Here is a 17,369-nt window from a genome sequence, read left to right on the forward strand (position 1 = left end):
GAGGTTAAATCCTGCAGTTTCATGTGTGCCCTTTCTAAGCATTGAATACGACATCGCATCAAATCCAAAGTAAGTGGTTGTGGAATTATCCCAGGATATGGGCCTACATCAGAAGAAAGAGTGGGCTGTGTGTATTTGTGTGTTACTTACATCATGAAACATATTCCTTGGGCAAAGTCATTGCTCTGCATAAGACATGGAGCTAGGTAGGCGCTATATAAAAATGAAATAGACTTGGGCACTTGCAATTGTTTGTGTGTATAATTTAATGAATAATCTGACATGATATTCAGTAGTGAAAACCACGGAAAATAAATTTAGCATAATGGAACATTCCAGGTAAACTGATGACCATTGCCATCTGGTCTGTGCAGCTCAGCATTGGTCTTTATTTCATGTATAAATTCTATTTAATAGGTGATCCAAGCACCTTCTTTTGCCTAATTATTCTATTCCTTAAGTTATTTTTTAATCCTTAATTACTCTCTTTTTAACTCTACTGAAGATATAATGTGTTTATTTGGAAATGTGCTTTGTCATATTTGAGAACTTTGGTGTAATATATGTTAATTATTTGGCTACTCTTCCAGCATGAGGCATCTTTAAGTAATCAATTAGGTAGAAACACAGGCAGCTTTCCCAGGAAATCAATTTCCAACATAAAGAACTCGGAAGCAACATATCCTATTTGTCAGGATTCATCATTATTAAATCCAGATATGACATTAACTTTAGGGTTGAAAGGTTTTGATCGTATGCAAATGGACTAATTTTTATAACACACGGCAGCTACATTAATTTAAAAAAAGATGAGTAAGGAATTCTTCACTTACCATCGTACGTAACTTATTAATATTTTGAATTGAATCATTTTCCTAAGTAGACGTGACTTTCTGGAGTGTGTTTCTCTCTACCAGTCCTCTAGCAGCCCAGCTACAATGCTCAGTGCTCAGCCAAGACAGATTTATGACCTTTTAAAAATAATGATGGAAAATGAGATCGGAGGAAACATTTTGGTATCTGCTTTGCTCTGAGGCCTAAACTGCGAGCTCTCCAGTTCTTGAAGGCTTTGAAATGCTGATTCCAGTCTTCTTGTGGGTTCTTAAACACCTTCTCAAATGACCCATTTTAATAACCCGAAAGCTATTATATAACGAGCAGCCATAATTTAGTCCAGGGCTCTAGGGGGACCCTCACAGTTCAGCAATGAATAGTTAATGCAGTATAATGTTTAGCAGGTTATTAGTTTTCACTATACAAATGCTGATCAGGGAACGCTTTTATAAGGTGTTTAAAAGAAAATGTAATTAACTGGTTGCGTGCTTCTGTTGCAGCTCAAATTGAAATTATTCCATGCAAGATCTGTGGAGACAAATCATCAGGAATCCATTACGGTGTCATTACATGTGAAGGCTGCAAGGTAAGCCTTTTTAATTGTTGTTGTTTCTATTAATGTTAGAATGTATCCTTGTGATTTTTATTTTTTAATTTTACTATGTCTAAAAATTCAGCTCCCTGGAATTTTGAGCGATGAGAACTGACAGGACAGAATAAATATTTTGGTGTTAAATTACAATTAAGGAAGTTCTACATTTTTTTACTCCTTCAAAATAACAGGAGATTAGAGAAAGATATTTGAGCGTTGTTTATGTTTGTCACTTTCAATCTCAGAGCTGATTGAATTGATGAGCAATCTCTTTGGTTATCTTTTTTTTTTTTTTTAAAAAAAGGAGATGACTCCAGACTTCTGTGATGCTATAAGCTTTATAAAAAGGTATTTCCGATAAGTTTAATTGGAATGTGATTGAGTCTTATTCTTGGCACACAGATGTTAACACATCTGGCCAAATTATGGGAAGGCTGTTAGGAAGAACTGCATTCTAGTGCTGGTGCCACCACTTGTCCATATCGTTCTGGGCATGTCTTAATCTTTTTGTGACTCAGCTTCTTCATCTCTAAAGTGGGCATAACATCTGTTCCTCCTATTTTTTAGGACTATTCCAAGAATAAAGTGAGAAGCTTTAAACAAAAGTCTTTACAAATGGAAAAGTGCTAATTCAATCTAAATAATATCATTATTATTGCTTTTGTTTCTATTTTTATTCTTACCGACCTTGATCGTGGGGCAATATATACAGCACATGCATACTGTGCAACTGGGAAATAGAGATGTTTATCCTAATAATTCAAGACCTCCCCCAAACCCAGATTGCCTGTTATTCAGATTTCAATTTATTAAGATTTAAATCCTCAGGCTTACATTGGCAGGGCCTTGAGACAGCTTACAGGATAAAACAGTGCAAAATAAACAGGAGAGAAGCTACTTACACGTGCAGGAGGCCTCTGAGACAGCCGACGGGTACAACCAGGCTGGAATTAGCCCTAAGGCTTTTGGAGGATGAGGCAAAAAATAAAATCCCTGAATTTGGGTACCTTTCCTTTAGCGAAATGAGAGAATACAATGTCATAAAATACAAAATCACCTACAGACACAAATAACTACTGAGAGACTTCAAGGAAGTTAACCTCATAATTTCCTTAATTCTTTGTTTTACTATTAATCGTCATAACATTTACTAATTTGTACACGTACAAACGCTTCATGTGGTTCCATCTTATTGAAGCTTGAGATGTCTGCACACCAGCAAATGCACTTAATACATTTTTTTAAAAAAATCACCTAAGGATTGGGGAGCTTGCTATTTAAAGGGGATTTTGAATTATTCATCTCTATGGTCTCAAGTTCTTGATTATCAAGTAAAAGAAAGTTATGCCCTTTTACTTCCTCAATCTGCCCCCTCCTCAAAATTAATTAACCAATTAAATAAATAAAATAAAACAAAATGAAATAAACTGCCTGGCCCATCCCCATCTCGGGATGTAAGGAAGAGAGTGATCTGCCCACGGCAGCTGTTGGCTTTCACCTTCACCCCCTTTGTGTTCACCCCTCCAAAGCTGGGGCCCTGGTAGAAATGCCATCGCCTTTCTCCATGAAGAGTATAGAGAGAGCAGTGCTTGCCTACTAGGAGTTCTAAGCAAACGTGATTTTTGTGCATTGCGTATCACCTCTGTGTTTTCTTAAGCGAACAGGGTCGTAGGCTGCATCCTGGACACCAGTTCACTCCTTGTCCCTTCTTTCTGCCCAAAAAACTCATCACTTCCTCTGAGTCTGTCAGTAATGCTACCTGTAGTTTTATATGGCAAGTGGAAGTGATTGTCTAGGAATTGAGTCTGGGGGAAGATCAGTGTAGGAGTCACTTCATGTGAAATACCCCAACAACTTGGAAGATTAACAACATGCTACTAAGTAAAACCTGAATTGAGTGTCTGAGTACCACTGTGTTTGCATAGGCACAAACAATGTGCATTTTCTTCCTACCCCTAATAGTTATCATGACAAAAGCCGTAAGAAAATGAAGGGCAGCTATTATTCCACAGTTGTCATGTTTCTAAGTTCCCTTTTAGATCTTGTCCAAATATGGCCTCAGTGCCAAACTGGTTTTTCAGTTATCTGTGGTTCTGTTCCTCTGCTCTGTTGACTTTATACAATGAAAACCACAAAACAATTAAAAAGTAATTTCTGACTATGCCCAGTCAGAAACTTGTACCATGTTATGTGTTTATGTTTGATGCATATAGTATCTGTTATGCATTATAGTTTCTCTCTGCTATAACTAACATTTCTATTCCTAGTTATGGTGAAGTCAAGAGACTTCTATTTTTTTGCCATCGGTGTTAATTATTTATCATGTTCTAACCAGGTGAAGGTGGTTATATCATGACCAATTGTAAATCATTTATCTCTGGGATAGTAGAATCAGATATAAGGAAAATTTCTAATTAGATATATCAAATAGATATCTAATGAGAGGGGAAAAAGTAACTGAGTCATTTTCTGAGCTAATCATTTTGTGAATGTCTTTTAAATTGCATTTTTAAATCAACAACCATAAGAAACTGGAGAACCTGTTTAATTACTGAAATAATTATTTTACCACGTATTTGTTAAACATTGCACATGAACAACAAAAATGGCAGAAGTTTTGGAAGCACTTTGTCCCGTTCCCAGCTCACCCTCTCCTGTCACCTTTATCCGTAGAGAGATCGTTTTGTGCCATGCTTATGCTCTGACTCTGGGACCCCACTGCCTGGTTTGAAATGCCAGCTCTGCTATTTACCAGCTCGAGCCCCTACTCCACCGCTCTGTGCCTCAGTTCTCCCATCTGTAAAATGAGGATAGCAGTTGTAGCTGCCTCGTGGGGTTATCACGAAGCACGTAGAAGAGTGCCAGGCACCGAACGAGCACTGCCTAAGTGTTGGCTGTTGTTATTGTCATTACTAGCCAGACTGCTTAGTGGCTTGGTAATGCTGCTCTGTACGGTCAGATATTATTTCCTGGACATCTGTGGGTCCAGTCCTATTTGCTGTGACCACGTGCAGTTTGTTATGTAGAATCTGCCAATAAAAACAACAACTATACGAGTATTTCCTTGGAGCCAGGCACTGTGTTAAGACCCAATCTTTCCCTCCAGCAGTTTATGGTCTAGTCGTAGAGACGAGGCCTGCATAGGGAAAGCTAAATAACAATTCACAACTAAATAATAGAGTAAGGCCACAATCTATGATATACACAAGAAGCACATATCCACTAGGCAGCTTATCTAGGTGGCTTAGAGGAGACTGGCCTAGCAGGGTTTCACAGAGGAGGAACCAACAGTGGGCTGGAGCTGGAGAAGGATTTGCCCAGTGAAGGAGGAATGGGAGGACATTCTGGGCTGGGGAGGAGGGAGAGTGAGGAATGGCGGAGGCAAAGGCTTGGAAATAGGGCAGTCTTGGTTGTATTCAGGGGACAGCACTAAACCGAGTTTGACTGAAGCAAAGCCTCACTTTCTGTGCATAGTGAAAGATCAGGGTAGACAGGCATGCCATCCCCAAATTTTTAAGGACTCCATTTCGCCAATGTTTTTATTATAAAGGTATTTTATTTGTTCTTTTAAAAGAACGAAGGAACAACGTACTGGGACAGCTTAAGCCCTGGATATTGCATTTCAGAAGAACATATGTTAGAATCCAGGCCTGTAAGGAGTTAACAGAATTTAGCTCCAGCTCTGGGTGAGCATGAAGAGGGGGTATAAGGTAAGCTGAGGCAGGCCTGCCAGGCAGGAGAGACCAGGCCATGGGACATGCCAGCAGAAATAACACTATAGGTTGTAGATATTAGGGTTAAGGTTCAGTCTTCAAAGTGACTATAATGAAGCATTAAGAGAAAGATGATCATTAGTTAAGGTTTTCTTTTGAGAAAGGATCTTGTTTGCCATTCAACTTCAGTTCCTAACTTTGTCATGAGATACAGTGGCTGCTCAAATAAGGAAGATAAAAAATTTATATCAAAGATACACACACACAAAAAAAATTTTTCAACCTTTTAGACTTTTTGACTCTATAGTTTTAACTATAAGTTTCTTAATGATAATGTGCAATCCAGTATTGAGGTTAGTGAATTGGTTTCTGATTATGTTTAAGACCCTTTGCTCTTGATAAGTCTAGGAACAGAGTAGCATTCATTTGTCAAATATTTAGTCATCAATCAATACATTTTAAGATGATGTCCTATACAATGCTTCCTCTTCTGCCCAGTAAAGACAGCATTTGGGATAATTTCTTTACATTAACAAATATATTTTCTTAAATTAATAACAAGAAAGCCTTTTCAAAAATATCTAGAGTATATAGTTTATATATTTTTTCCCCTGAAATAGTTAAAGCAATTTCTGGAGTTTTTTATGTTTTAGGTTAAAAAGAAATTTCCATAAATGTTCCTTTCAGGCCCAAATTTTCTTTTAGAGGATTCTAATATTTTTATTTCAGTTGTGAGATGTCACTAGCCCTGAAACAATTCCGTCTCCTTTTCAGCATTGATACATTCATGATCAACATTTTTATTGTAAAAAATGAAAATTAGTCTGTGGGGTAGGATAAGCTGTTATTGCATCCTTATGATGTCAGAGTTTCAGTTCTGTTATATACAGGTGATAAGCAGAAATTTTTGTTCAGCCAAATCTTCCAGTCTTATGATGAAATGCAAATGGTGGAGATGTATTAAACCAAATTTGCACCAAGATGATTCAGATTTTTTAAAATCTTTTATTTGTTTATTTTGGTCTTAATCATGCCTCAGCAACTACTGCCCTTCCTTAGCGCACGGAAGACACTGGGCTCGAGGCCATGTTGTAGACGGGGCCCTAACATAGTGCCTGGCCGCGACAGGTCTGTCATGCTGGCTTGGGAACGACTGTTGCTGAGTGTGTCCCCTTGGATTGGATCTGAGTGCAAGGCATAGTCGAAAGCAGACATTTACACTTACCGAATGTGACACACGAGTTCTGCTTTAATCAGAGATCATTTGCGCATACAATTCTACAGGGAGGCCAGTCATTATTGAACAAGAGAATAGTTCAGGAGATCTGAATTTTCGTGATTTATTGCCGCCAGATGTATGAGTGTGGGGCTAACCCAGCTAACTGCTGTGAATGAGGCGGCCTGTTCTTTCTAAAGAACAAATTTTCTTCCTCATTTGCTTCTTTAGAGACTCTTATTCCTGCCCCCCACCAATTTTAATTTTATCATTTCCTCTGCCCCTTCCTCTCCCTGATTGTAATCTATCGCAAGCCCTGTCTTTACTCCTCAATAAAATTACACTGACAGTTATCCTCTTTTCCTCCTTTATCAGATACTTTATTTTCTGCCCACATTTATCCAAATGTATTTCTTCTTCCTCACCCCCATGCTTCTTAACACTTTCAACAGAAAGTTCCCAAGACAGATAAAACTGTAACATAATGCATCCTCTTATGTACAGGAGTCTCTGCTCTTCTCAGCCTCAGAAATAGAACGAAAGGTAGACATACGCCCCCTTCAACAGTCCCCCAAATTTCAAAATTTTAGTTGTACTGGAAAATACAATAATTTGGGCAGGCATATGAGCATTCACAATAAATCACAGAGTTATGAATAAATCTCGGTTGTCAAAAGCAAATGTGTAGCCGTTCCAAAGCGTCTGCCATTAGAATTCAGCAAGGCAGCTGTCAGCTGTTTTCTTGTAATTAAACAGCCAATGAGCAGCTAATTAAGACATATGTGTATACAGAAGTGGAAGTGGGTATGTTAATGAACTGTAGGAATCAATTCATTAAGTGAAAATTGTCAAAAGACCAAACATCAGATCAGCATTTCAGCCTGTGCTTCACTGAGAAGGAGCCCCATGCAGGAGGGGACCCCCTCAGAGTCAGATGCCCTGAGCACCTTCCAGCCACACCCACAGGCCAGCGGAGGACCAGCCCACACTCTTGGGCAAAACTATTAATAACTCCGATAGGAAGTGCCATGTAGATTTCAAAGCCTTTTAAGTATATCTAGCAAATGAGTGTTTTCCTACCTATATAGAAACCTGGTATGGAACTTTGACTACAGAACTGAAAAGTTGTTCTTTGCTTGTTTGTTTTCTTTTGTTGTTTTTCTATCTTTTTTTTGTTGTTGTTGTTTCATAGGTCCTACATGTGTATCTCAGTGCTTTTTAGGGGGTGCATTAAGAAATCCATGGCCCTTTTTAGCAGGATGTAGTGGCACACACCTGTAGTCCCAGCTACTCGGAAGGCTGAGGTGGTAGGATCGCTTGAGCCCAGGAGTTCAAGGCTACAGTGAGCTATCATTGCACCACTGAACTCCAGCCTGGGTGACAGGGCAAGACCCTAGTCTCTAAAAAAAAAAAAAATTCAAATAAATGAAGAAGTCTATGGCCTTTGGAATAAGATGCACCTACGATTCAGGAATTCAAACCCTTTACCTGCCACATGACACTCTGGACACATGACTTAACCTCTTTTCACTTTAATTTTCTCATTTGCTAAAAGCAGATGTAAAAATACCTACTTTGCAAATGATAGGTTGCTGTGAATTGCATATAATGTTTGCACAGAGTCTTACACAGGGGCTAGTACAGAGTAGGTGCTTAGCATAGGATTGTCACCACTGATTTTATCCCTACCATCGTGTTTTCCTCTGGTCATTCATTCTATAAGAATTTGTTGACTTCTCTAAGTGTTGGGTGAGCTACAGGAAACAAAGGAACAAGGCAGTCTGTGGGAGAGAGAGATAAATAGCTCAGCAAGGCACGGGCCATGAGGGCATCAGTGTGGGCTCTCAGGGTACACATGGGAGGAGCCCCTCAATCACCTTTGGGAGGACAAGGTCAGAGGAGGTTCCCAGAGAAAGTGACTATATCTCAGTGAATCCTGAAGGGAAGGAGAGAGTTTCCAGGAAGTGGCAGGGAGAGGGCTCCTTTGGGGAACTGTGAGCACAGGAGTTTAGGCTTGGCCAGAATGTGACTTTGAGAAGAGGATTGAATATGGAAGAGAGATGCCTGGACAGGTGGTCATCGCCTGGTCATCATAGAGAGCCTTCGAGGGCTGGCAAGCAGGGAATTGACTCAGTCACTTTGTTTTAGAAAGAGATCTTTAGTGACTATGGGACATGGACTGGAGGAAGTGAGGATGGAAGCGGAGATACCAGGTGGGAGGCTGTGTAATAACCAATTCAAGAGATGATGGACATGGGAACTGAAGAAAATTATAGTAAAGGTGGAGAAAAGTAGATGGATCTGAGAAATATTATAGGAAGGTGGCCAGAAGCGGCCTAATTTGGTGACTGCTTGGATGTGCGTGGGGAGGAGGCAGAGATGAGATGAAGCCCATCTTCCTGCCTTGAGTGACAGGGGGAAGGTGGTGCCTGTCATTGAGCAAGAAAACACTGGAGGAGATAAGGCTGGAAATGGGCAGTAGGTCAAGATATATTCTGTTCTAGAAAGAAACAAAACAAAACAAAACATTCAGCTAAAGTTTTTGGAACTTGTGTGGGTAAAGGTAAAGGTGCGGGGGCTCTAGAAGGCCAAACCACAAGGTTGGGAAAGGCATATCCAGAGTCGGGCGGATTCATTCAGACAACCTGGTGGGGAGCTGGGGACCCAGCGAGGACTGGGCCGCGTCCAGTCCCCTGCTGGTAAGTGCTGAACAACAGGCTTTCTGGAAACAAAATGTGTCTGTATATATGTGCTTAACTCTGCTGTCTATTCCACTGATCTGATTTCACACAATTCACTCAATTTACCAACAATAACAAAATGTACAATATTCTTTTATAAATTTCATAGAGAAAAATGATTTTCACTGAATGCTATCATTGGTTTCTGCTGAACTCTCACATCCGTACCTGTAGTTGCAGTGGACGATAGACTGTATCATTCCAACACGAATGTTGGTTGATATTTCATTCCCATTAATGAATAAGAAGAAAGTGAAACAACAAAGACATATTTTGGGGGACTTCACTCATTCCTCAGTGATGATGTGAACAACTTCTTTGCTGGAGTTAATAGTTTTCAAACACTGAAAGGCTATTTCCTTCATTTTTATGTGCTATTCATAATATGATAGCTACAGATAGGACATACAAGTTTAATCTGCATTATTATTATTATTTTCTTCATCACTTTTTTTTTGAAACAAGGTCTCTCTCTGTCACCCAGGCTAGAGTGCCGTGGCGTCAGCCTAGCTCACAGCAACCTCAAACTCCTGGGCTCAAGAGATCTTCCTGCCCCAGCCTTCTGAGTAGCTGGGACTACAGGTGTGCACCACCACGCCTGGCTGATTTTTCTGTTTTATTGTAGAGATGGGGGTCTTGCTATGTTACCCAGGCTAGTCTTGAACTCCTGGCCTCAAGCAATCCTCCAGCTCTGGCCTCCCAAAGTGCTAGGATTACAGGCATGAGCCACCACACCCAGCCACCTTCATCACTTTTTAAATCTAGACAGACAATAAGCAAAATAATACATTAATCCCTTATTTGTAGCATTTGCCCGTTTCTATGGTGCAGAAACTCCCAGCACATGGCCATTTTCAAGCTACCAAGCATGCATCTCACTGAATACAAAGTAGAGGAGAGATGTACAGTAGCACACTATTACATAGTATTTCTACCGTTCAGATATAATTGATGTAAATAACCTGAAGAGCATAGATAATAGTAAAATAATAATAAAATAGTATGTTTTTTAATATCAGATGGGATAACGAGTAAGTTAATTTTTAATAACAGTTAGATTTAATAACTGGATTTAACAACAGAATTCCTGAAGTTTTGGCACTCAGCTCTTGCAGCCTGGAATGAGCCTTCTCCTCCTGAACACTGTAGATGGCCTGGTCTCAGTCCTGGGGAGCTCCAACCTAGTGGGGTCTATGAATAGATCCCTAGTGTACAGCCATATTGTTTTTTAAAAGAAGTATTAGGGAATAGAATTTCCCAGAGATTGGAAGGTGGATATCAGAAGTAAAACCCAGTGAAAGACACTTTGAAGAAACACTGGAGAGATATCTGTGAGATAGTGGAAATTGAAACAGCAGATGGACATGCAGGAACTCTGTGTCAGGAAACAGAGCCTGAATGCCATGAGTTCTGTCAGTCCAACACTTCAGAAGAGATACGTAAGTGAGAGGCCACTGGACTTAAAATCAGGACACCGGAGTTTCCATCCCAGCACTGACACCAGTGTGGCATCTTGGACAAGTCATTTAATATTCTAAGGTTCATTTTTGTGATCTCCAAAAGCAGAAAACTAGAGTAGATCTGTGGTTCTTAATGAGAGGAAGTCAGAGTCTTCAGAGAGCTTGGTTAAAATATTTATCATACAAAACTGACCGTCTTTCTTTGACCTACAAAAATGGCAATTTCATATTGTTCCAACTACTATGTAGGCCTGGGCTATATACCCAGAAGTTCTGGTTCAAGAAATTTAACATGTATTTTTTCAAAGCTCCATGGGAGATTCTGATATACCATCTGTTTGAGAACTACTGGACCTAATAATTTCTCGACTTCTTTCAGCTCTGAAGGCCTGTTTGTTTGATTCTCATTTTCTGTTTGCGATGACTGCATGCTAGTGTGCTGCCACTAGGTGGTGGTAGTGTGCCACAGTCACACTAAGTATATACTCCCTGAGAGTCATCATGGTGGCTCTCTGCTCAAGCCCACCATGTTTGTAATTACACACCTCCATGCATTTCAGCTTCCATAAAAAGCGAAGTTTTATGAAAGCCAAAGGAGTAATTCATAAGCTCATCTTTTAGAAATAAAACGGCAAAATTATGTACTTAATATCTTTCCCAGCTAACTCACAGCTTCAGCACTTTCTTTTTAATACACACCTTCTCAATTCCACCCAAAACTCCATGCACGCCCTCGCTTGTGCTGCCTCTGCTCTCTGTATGGCCTCAGACTCCCCAACCCCTGGGATTCATGTCTCAGCTCACTTCACAGTCCTTTTTCGGGCTTGCTCCACAGTCGGACAAGGTCCTACGTCTACACTTAGAAGCATACTCTCACTACCTTTAGGTAGGAGGGTTCCTAACTTACTTTCTACTTTTCTTCTTCTTCTCTTCTAATCCTTCTGCCTCTTATGTGTTAACTCTTAATGTTTTATCAGTTTAATTTCCCAAGCCCATAAGCCTCCGTGAAACCCCAAGGAATGCTGTAAAGAAGACATTTTAAAAAAAGAAGACAATGACCAAACCCTCATTCTTTCTGAAATGCAAAATTCAACGTTTGTCTGAGCCATGGAGGTTTTCCCTGTTTCTCCCTTCTCAGCTCTCACCTTATAGCGCCACTTGACCCCTGGCATCTAATATTTGATAGCTCTCCTTGTGGGTGTGACTCTGTTGACTTAGTCCAAAAGAAAGATGTCTTTTCTGGTTCCTAGCTATGCCACTCCCAGAACTTTTTAGCAGGCATTTTGTTCAGCTGACTCAACTGAGGCATAAATAGTGTTGTGAAACATAAGGTGTGTCTGCTTGCTCCCCCCAAACCTTCAAAACTGAGACATCTGAGTAAGCGTAGCCCTCTTCCAAGTAGATAGCGTGGAAGCCAGATATTAGTTCCAGCCACAGGGCCGCTGCTCAAAGCACATATGGAATGCCTTGCAATTTATGGCTTAATTACTCAGACATCTTGAATGATAGTGACTCTGGGCTCTTGCAGTCAGTTTTGCTGTTTGTTTGTTTATTTTTTAAATGAGCCCAAGTGATTTGGAAATAAGTAAGGTGAAGCAAAGGGGGCATAATACTTCTGGTCGGAAATGAGGGAAAATTATGGGTAATCATGAGACTGATTTTCTTTTGTGACTTCTAACCCAAATCAAGATGCAGCTGCAAAAGAGAATTTTGTAAAATGCTTGGGCAGTGACAACCTGGGTCAGCTAAAGGGGCTAATGTGAAGGAAAACGCTACTTTCAGAGTAGATCAGTCCCGCTACTTTATTACGTGTACCTTGTTTTTTCACACTGCCTAATTTAATGGTCGCCCTCTATGAGAACAACCAAAGAGGAATTCTTTTGGCACACAAGAGAAGCAGAAAAACAAAAAGGGTAACAGTGTGAGTTCTGGAATTAAACTATGTGAGTTCGTATCCTGGCTTTGCCCCGTGCTAGAAGTGGGACTCTGAGCAAGTCACTGCACCTACCCCAGCCTCAGTTTCTTTAGCCTTACAACCAGGGAGGTGATAGTTCCCACCCTATATTGCCCTTGTCACCATTCAATGTCACAATCCACATAAAGCATGACGTGCCTGGTACCTAGTAAGTACTGTTTTAATGGTACCAGGATTTGTTTTAATCAGGTACTCTAAGTCACACAGATATGGAAATGACTATCATGAAGGAAGAAGTTCATTATACAGCAGTCCCCCTTAACCTCGGGGGATACATTCCGAGGCCCCCAGTGGATGTCTGAAACCTCAGATAGTACTGAACCTTATGCATGCTATGTTTTTTCATATATATACATGCCTATGATAAAGTTTAATCTATAAATTAGTCACAGTAACAGATTAACAACAAGATAGAACAATTATAACAATATACTAGAATAAAAGTTACATGAACGTGGTGTCTCTCCCTCTCTCAAAATATCTTAATATTTTTGGACCACAGTTGACTGCAGGTAACTAAAAGTTGGAAACCTCGGATAAGAGGGGACTACTGTAGTGACAAATCCCTAGAAACAGGATCCCTGGCACGCCATGCAGGGGGCCCCACGCTGAAGCACAAGGGTCGGTCAAGGGGGTAAGGGGGAAACACGGGCAAGCCAGCCTCTATCGTGGTTTCCACATGAAGGAACACACAGGGCAGGGTGAGCAGGTTTAGGATTGGCTAGTTGGAATGATTACAGAGGGTGCTGGGCATAGGGGCTGTCCCTAGTTGTCTGGTACCTCGTCCTGAGATGATTGGGGTAGGGGGATAGTGGCTGGAAGTATAAGAGCCTGATAAGGAGGTGGTTGGGGTGTGGGCTTGTTTGGTTGGTTTGGACATGAAGACATACTGTAGGCAGGGTGCTTGCCATCTGTAGGAATTAGCTAGCCCCAGGAAGGGCAGTCTCTCCAGGGTCTGCAAGGCCCTAAGATACCAAAGCATTCAAAAATATAGACTAAAAAGACATGATTAATACAAGCACTCATTAAGATTGATAATCTATCTATCTATCATCATCATCCTGCCCTCTCAGAGTCCCCTTGTAGCAGAGCAAACGGATGGTTCTATGTGGCCTCTGTGCTAACAGTCTGAAACTTTATGCACAGTGGTTTGACGTTAAATGAGTAAGTGGAAACTAAAAAGTTGCATCCTTTTCGTTAATGATGCAACCATTATTCAAGAGCTGTGCCTAGTTCCAGAGTACAGACTTTGTAAAGCAGTGAAGATATTGGAGAGGACCCTGAGAAATACTAATGGTGGGAAAGAGCCTAGCACCAAAGGTGGCATGGTGTGATTTGGTCTGTAAAAGGGATATCTAGGAGATAGCTTGGCAGCCCTCAAGGACTGGTTCCATTTAAAGAAAAAAATGATCGTAAAACAAACTGTAACAGGCTTAATGTGAAACAAATAAATTCAACTCCAACTAAAGAAAAAGCAAATAAATGCCTGATCCTGGGACCCACGGTGAGGGCAAACACTGAGTGGTAGGAGAGTCTTGAGAACGAGATAAACACCTTTCAGCTTTGACAGAGATTATGTGTCTCAGAGGAAAATGAATACCTACAACAGCTGACCTCTTGGTATCACTTTCTAAGGATTATCCGCCTCTGGGACCATTTATATTTTCTTGAATTCTGTCCATTAAATCCCAAAGAAAGCTTTGCTTCTTCTCACTTCCTTTTACAGGGGAAAAAACATACACACAAACAACCAAAAAAACCACAGCTTTAGATATTTTGAGAAGAAAGAGATGGCTTCACAGAAGAGGCCAGACTTGATGTAGGATAGACTTAAAGTACAACAGAAAGTCTGAGATGCTGGGCCCCCAGCCCTGCCTTTGTGGAGGTTAGCAAGCAGCTTGGCAGAAAGCGAGAGGGGGTCAGGAATCAGGGTCCTGCCCTGTCCCATCCCAGGTTAGTTTTCCAAAGTAAAGAACTGGGAACTGAGGTCATATGCATCAATTTGGTCCACAAAGGCCCCCAGCTTCACAACAGAAAGATGTACTAGCTTGTTCTTCCCAAGTAGCTCATCTCATGCACCTTTCCACCTGCATATTATGGGGGGAAAAAATGAGAAAATACAGATAAACAAAAAGAAAATGAAAATCTGATGGGCCCTACCAACCAGAGCCAACAATTTGGGACATAATTTTCCAAAGTTTCTTCTATATAAAATATATGAGTTCCTTTTTTGCTCCCCAATCTTTTGGATTATTAGTTCTGTAGCTGGTTTTTTTGAGACAGGGTTTTGCTCTGTCACCGAGACTAGAGTGCAGTGGAGTTACCATAGCTCTCCCTGCAACATCAAACTCCTGGGTGCAAGCGATCCTCCAGCCTCAGCCTCCCGAGTAGCTGGGATTACAGGCGTGCACCACCATGCCTGGCTAATTTTTCTATTTTTGGTAAAGATGGGGCTAAGCTACTGTGCCCTGCCTCAATAATTATGTTTCTAAATACCATTTTTAGTGGTTGCTGAATTTCATTGTATGAACATACAATATGACTCTTTCAATTCACTGATGTTGGACACTTAGGATCTTTCTAAATTTTTTTATATTACAGATAGTGCTGTGAAGAGCCCCCTTGTAGGAAAATCTTTGTATTGTTCTTAATATTCCTTTAAAGTGTATTTCTTAAAAAGTTATTACTGCTTCAATGAGTAGGCTTTTTTTTTTTTTTTTTTTTTTTGAGACAGAGTCTCACTCTGTTGCCCAGGCTAGAGTGAGTGCCGTGGCGTCAGCCTAGCTCACAGCAACCTCAAACTCCTGGGCTCAAAGCGATCCTCCTGCCTCAGCCTCCCGAGTAGCTGGGACTACAGGCATGTGCCACCATGCCCGGCTAATTTTTTTTCTATATATATATTTAGCTGTCTATATAATTTCTTTCTATTTTTAGTAGAGATGGGGTCTCACTCTTGCTCAGGCTGGTCTCGAACTCCTGTGCTCAAACGATCCGCCCACCTCGGCCTCCCAGAGTGCTAGGATTACAGGCGTGAGCCACCGCGCCCGGCCGAGTAGGCTTACTTTTAATGATTTTGATACAACTGCCAAATTGGCCTCTAGAAAAATCTTTTGCTGAGAGAGTACCCTTATCATTTTGCCTACCACGCTGTGATTCTTCAGGATTTTACCTCCCCTCTAGCCACTTGTCCCCTTTGTTGGGGTCACATGTCTTCTCCAGTAAAGCTTTGAGGACAATAATTCTCTTTTGTACCCTTCATGGCTCTGCTTCATAGAAATGACTTTAGTTACCTTATTTTTTTTCTGCATACCTCCCTAGCTTGCAAAACCACTGAAAGATGAGTCAACAATAAAAAGATAACCAAAACCCCCCATGTGTTTGGAAATTAAGAAATATGCTGGCAGGGCACAATGGCTCACGCCTGTAATCCTAGCACTTTGGGAGGCTGAGGCAGGAGGATTGTTTGAGGCCAGGAGTTCAAGACCAGCCTGAGCAACATAATGAGACCCCCGTCTCTACAAAAAATTTACAAATTAGCTGGGCATAGTGGCATACACCTGTAGTTCTAGCTACTCAGAAGGCTGAGGCAGGGGGATCACTTGAGTCCATGAGTTTGAGATTGCAAAGTGAGACCCTGTCTCAAAAAAAGAAAGGAAAAAAGCAAGAAAGCTTCTAAATCACAGAAAGCTTTAGAAAAAAAAGTAAAGAAAAAAATCTATTGAAAATTAGAACATGTTTTCAACTGAATGATAAAGCAAATACTACAGAGTATTTTCATATTTTACTGCTAAACATAACTAAAAAGAAAACTTCAAGCTTTAAGAAAAGAATAAACACTGAAAATTAATGAACTAAGAATCCAGCTCAGGAGGTTAGCAAGAAAATAACCAGAAATAAAATTCTTGAGGTCAGTAGCTCCTTCTGCATCTCTGTGCACCCTCTTATTTCCAAAACAGTGCTTGACACGTCGTAAGAGGAACTTGATGAGCTTCAGACTGGATTTGTTAAATCTTAAAGGCCATGATCTGAATACATGCTACTTCCAAACTGTCGGGACTGAAGTAGTATTTCCAATCTGGTTGCTCTGCCAGAATAATCCATCCAAGTGTCATCTAGCTGCTTGGGACGGTAGATTTGGACTTGAGGAGTGAGAAATGCCGAAAGGGCCACGGATTTAAGTGGGCTGATGGAGATTACCACGGTGCACCATAATTCTGGACATTCCAGGGAAGTGTTTTGTGTGTATTTTACTAAAAATGTTTTGGAGATAAAGGTTAAAGGGAAGTCCCTCTGTATCATGCCATCAAGCACATTGCTTTTGCACCAGAGGCCTCAGAGGCCAAGAACAGGAAACTGATCCTGTGTCTTTTTCATAGACAATTGTCTGTTGAAGTTAAAGAAAGTTTTGCATGTGTAAGGGACAGAGGATTAGGCTCTGGGGATCAATTTTACTCAAGGAAAAAGAAGTGACTTTAATTTCATTAATGGTCTCCTGGATGATTCTGCTACAAGTTTAATTCTCCATTAAATATTAATGCCGCTCCGTGCTTAGTACACCGCCTTTGGTATCCTGCCGCTCGAACTGACACTAACCTGTTTTGCATTTTATGACTGAATCGCAGGGCTTTTTCAGGAGAAGTCAGCAAAGCAATGCCACCTACTCCTGTCCTCGTCAGAAGAACTGTTTGATTGATCGAACCAGTAGAAACCGCTGCCAACACTGTCGATTACAGAAATGCCTTGCCGTAGGGATGTCTCGAGACGGTGAGCTCTCACAGCTTGAGTTGTACGGTAGCATGGGGTTGTGAAAATGTCTTCGGAAGCCTGGACCCAGATCT

General features: G+C 40.8%; 1 protein-coding gene across 2 annotated transcripts in view; it reads left to right on the forward strand.

The window, feature by feature from the left end:
• RORA (RAR related orphan receptor A) overlaps nucleotides 1–17,369 on the forward strand; it is a 690,447-nt gene that overhangs the window by 647,430 nt on the left and 25,648 nt on the right. For both annotated transcript variants that reach the window (XM_069483271.1, XM_069483279.1), the window contains 2 exons: nucleotides 1,335–1,420; nucleotides 17,154–17,295. In XM_069483271.1, coding sequence (XP_069339372.1) covers nucleotides 1,335–1,420; nucleotides 17,154–17,295 — 228 coding nt within the window. The remainder of the gene's footprint in view (nucleotides 1–1,334; nucleotides 1,421–17,153; nucleotides 17,296–17,369) is intronic.

This window comes from Eulemur rufifrons, chromosome 2, assembly GCF_041146395.1.
Source record: "Eulemur rufifrons isolate Redbay chromosome 2, OSU_ERuf_1, whole genome shotgun sequence".
In the NCBI taxonomy this organism is placed as follows: domain Eukaryota; kingdom Metazoa; phylum Chordata; class Mammalia; order Primates; family Lemuridae; genus Eulemur; species Eulemur rufifrons.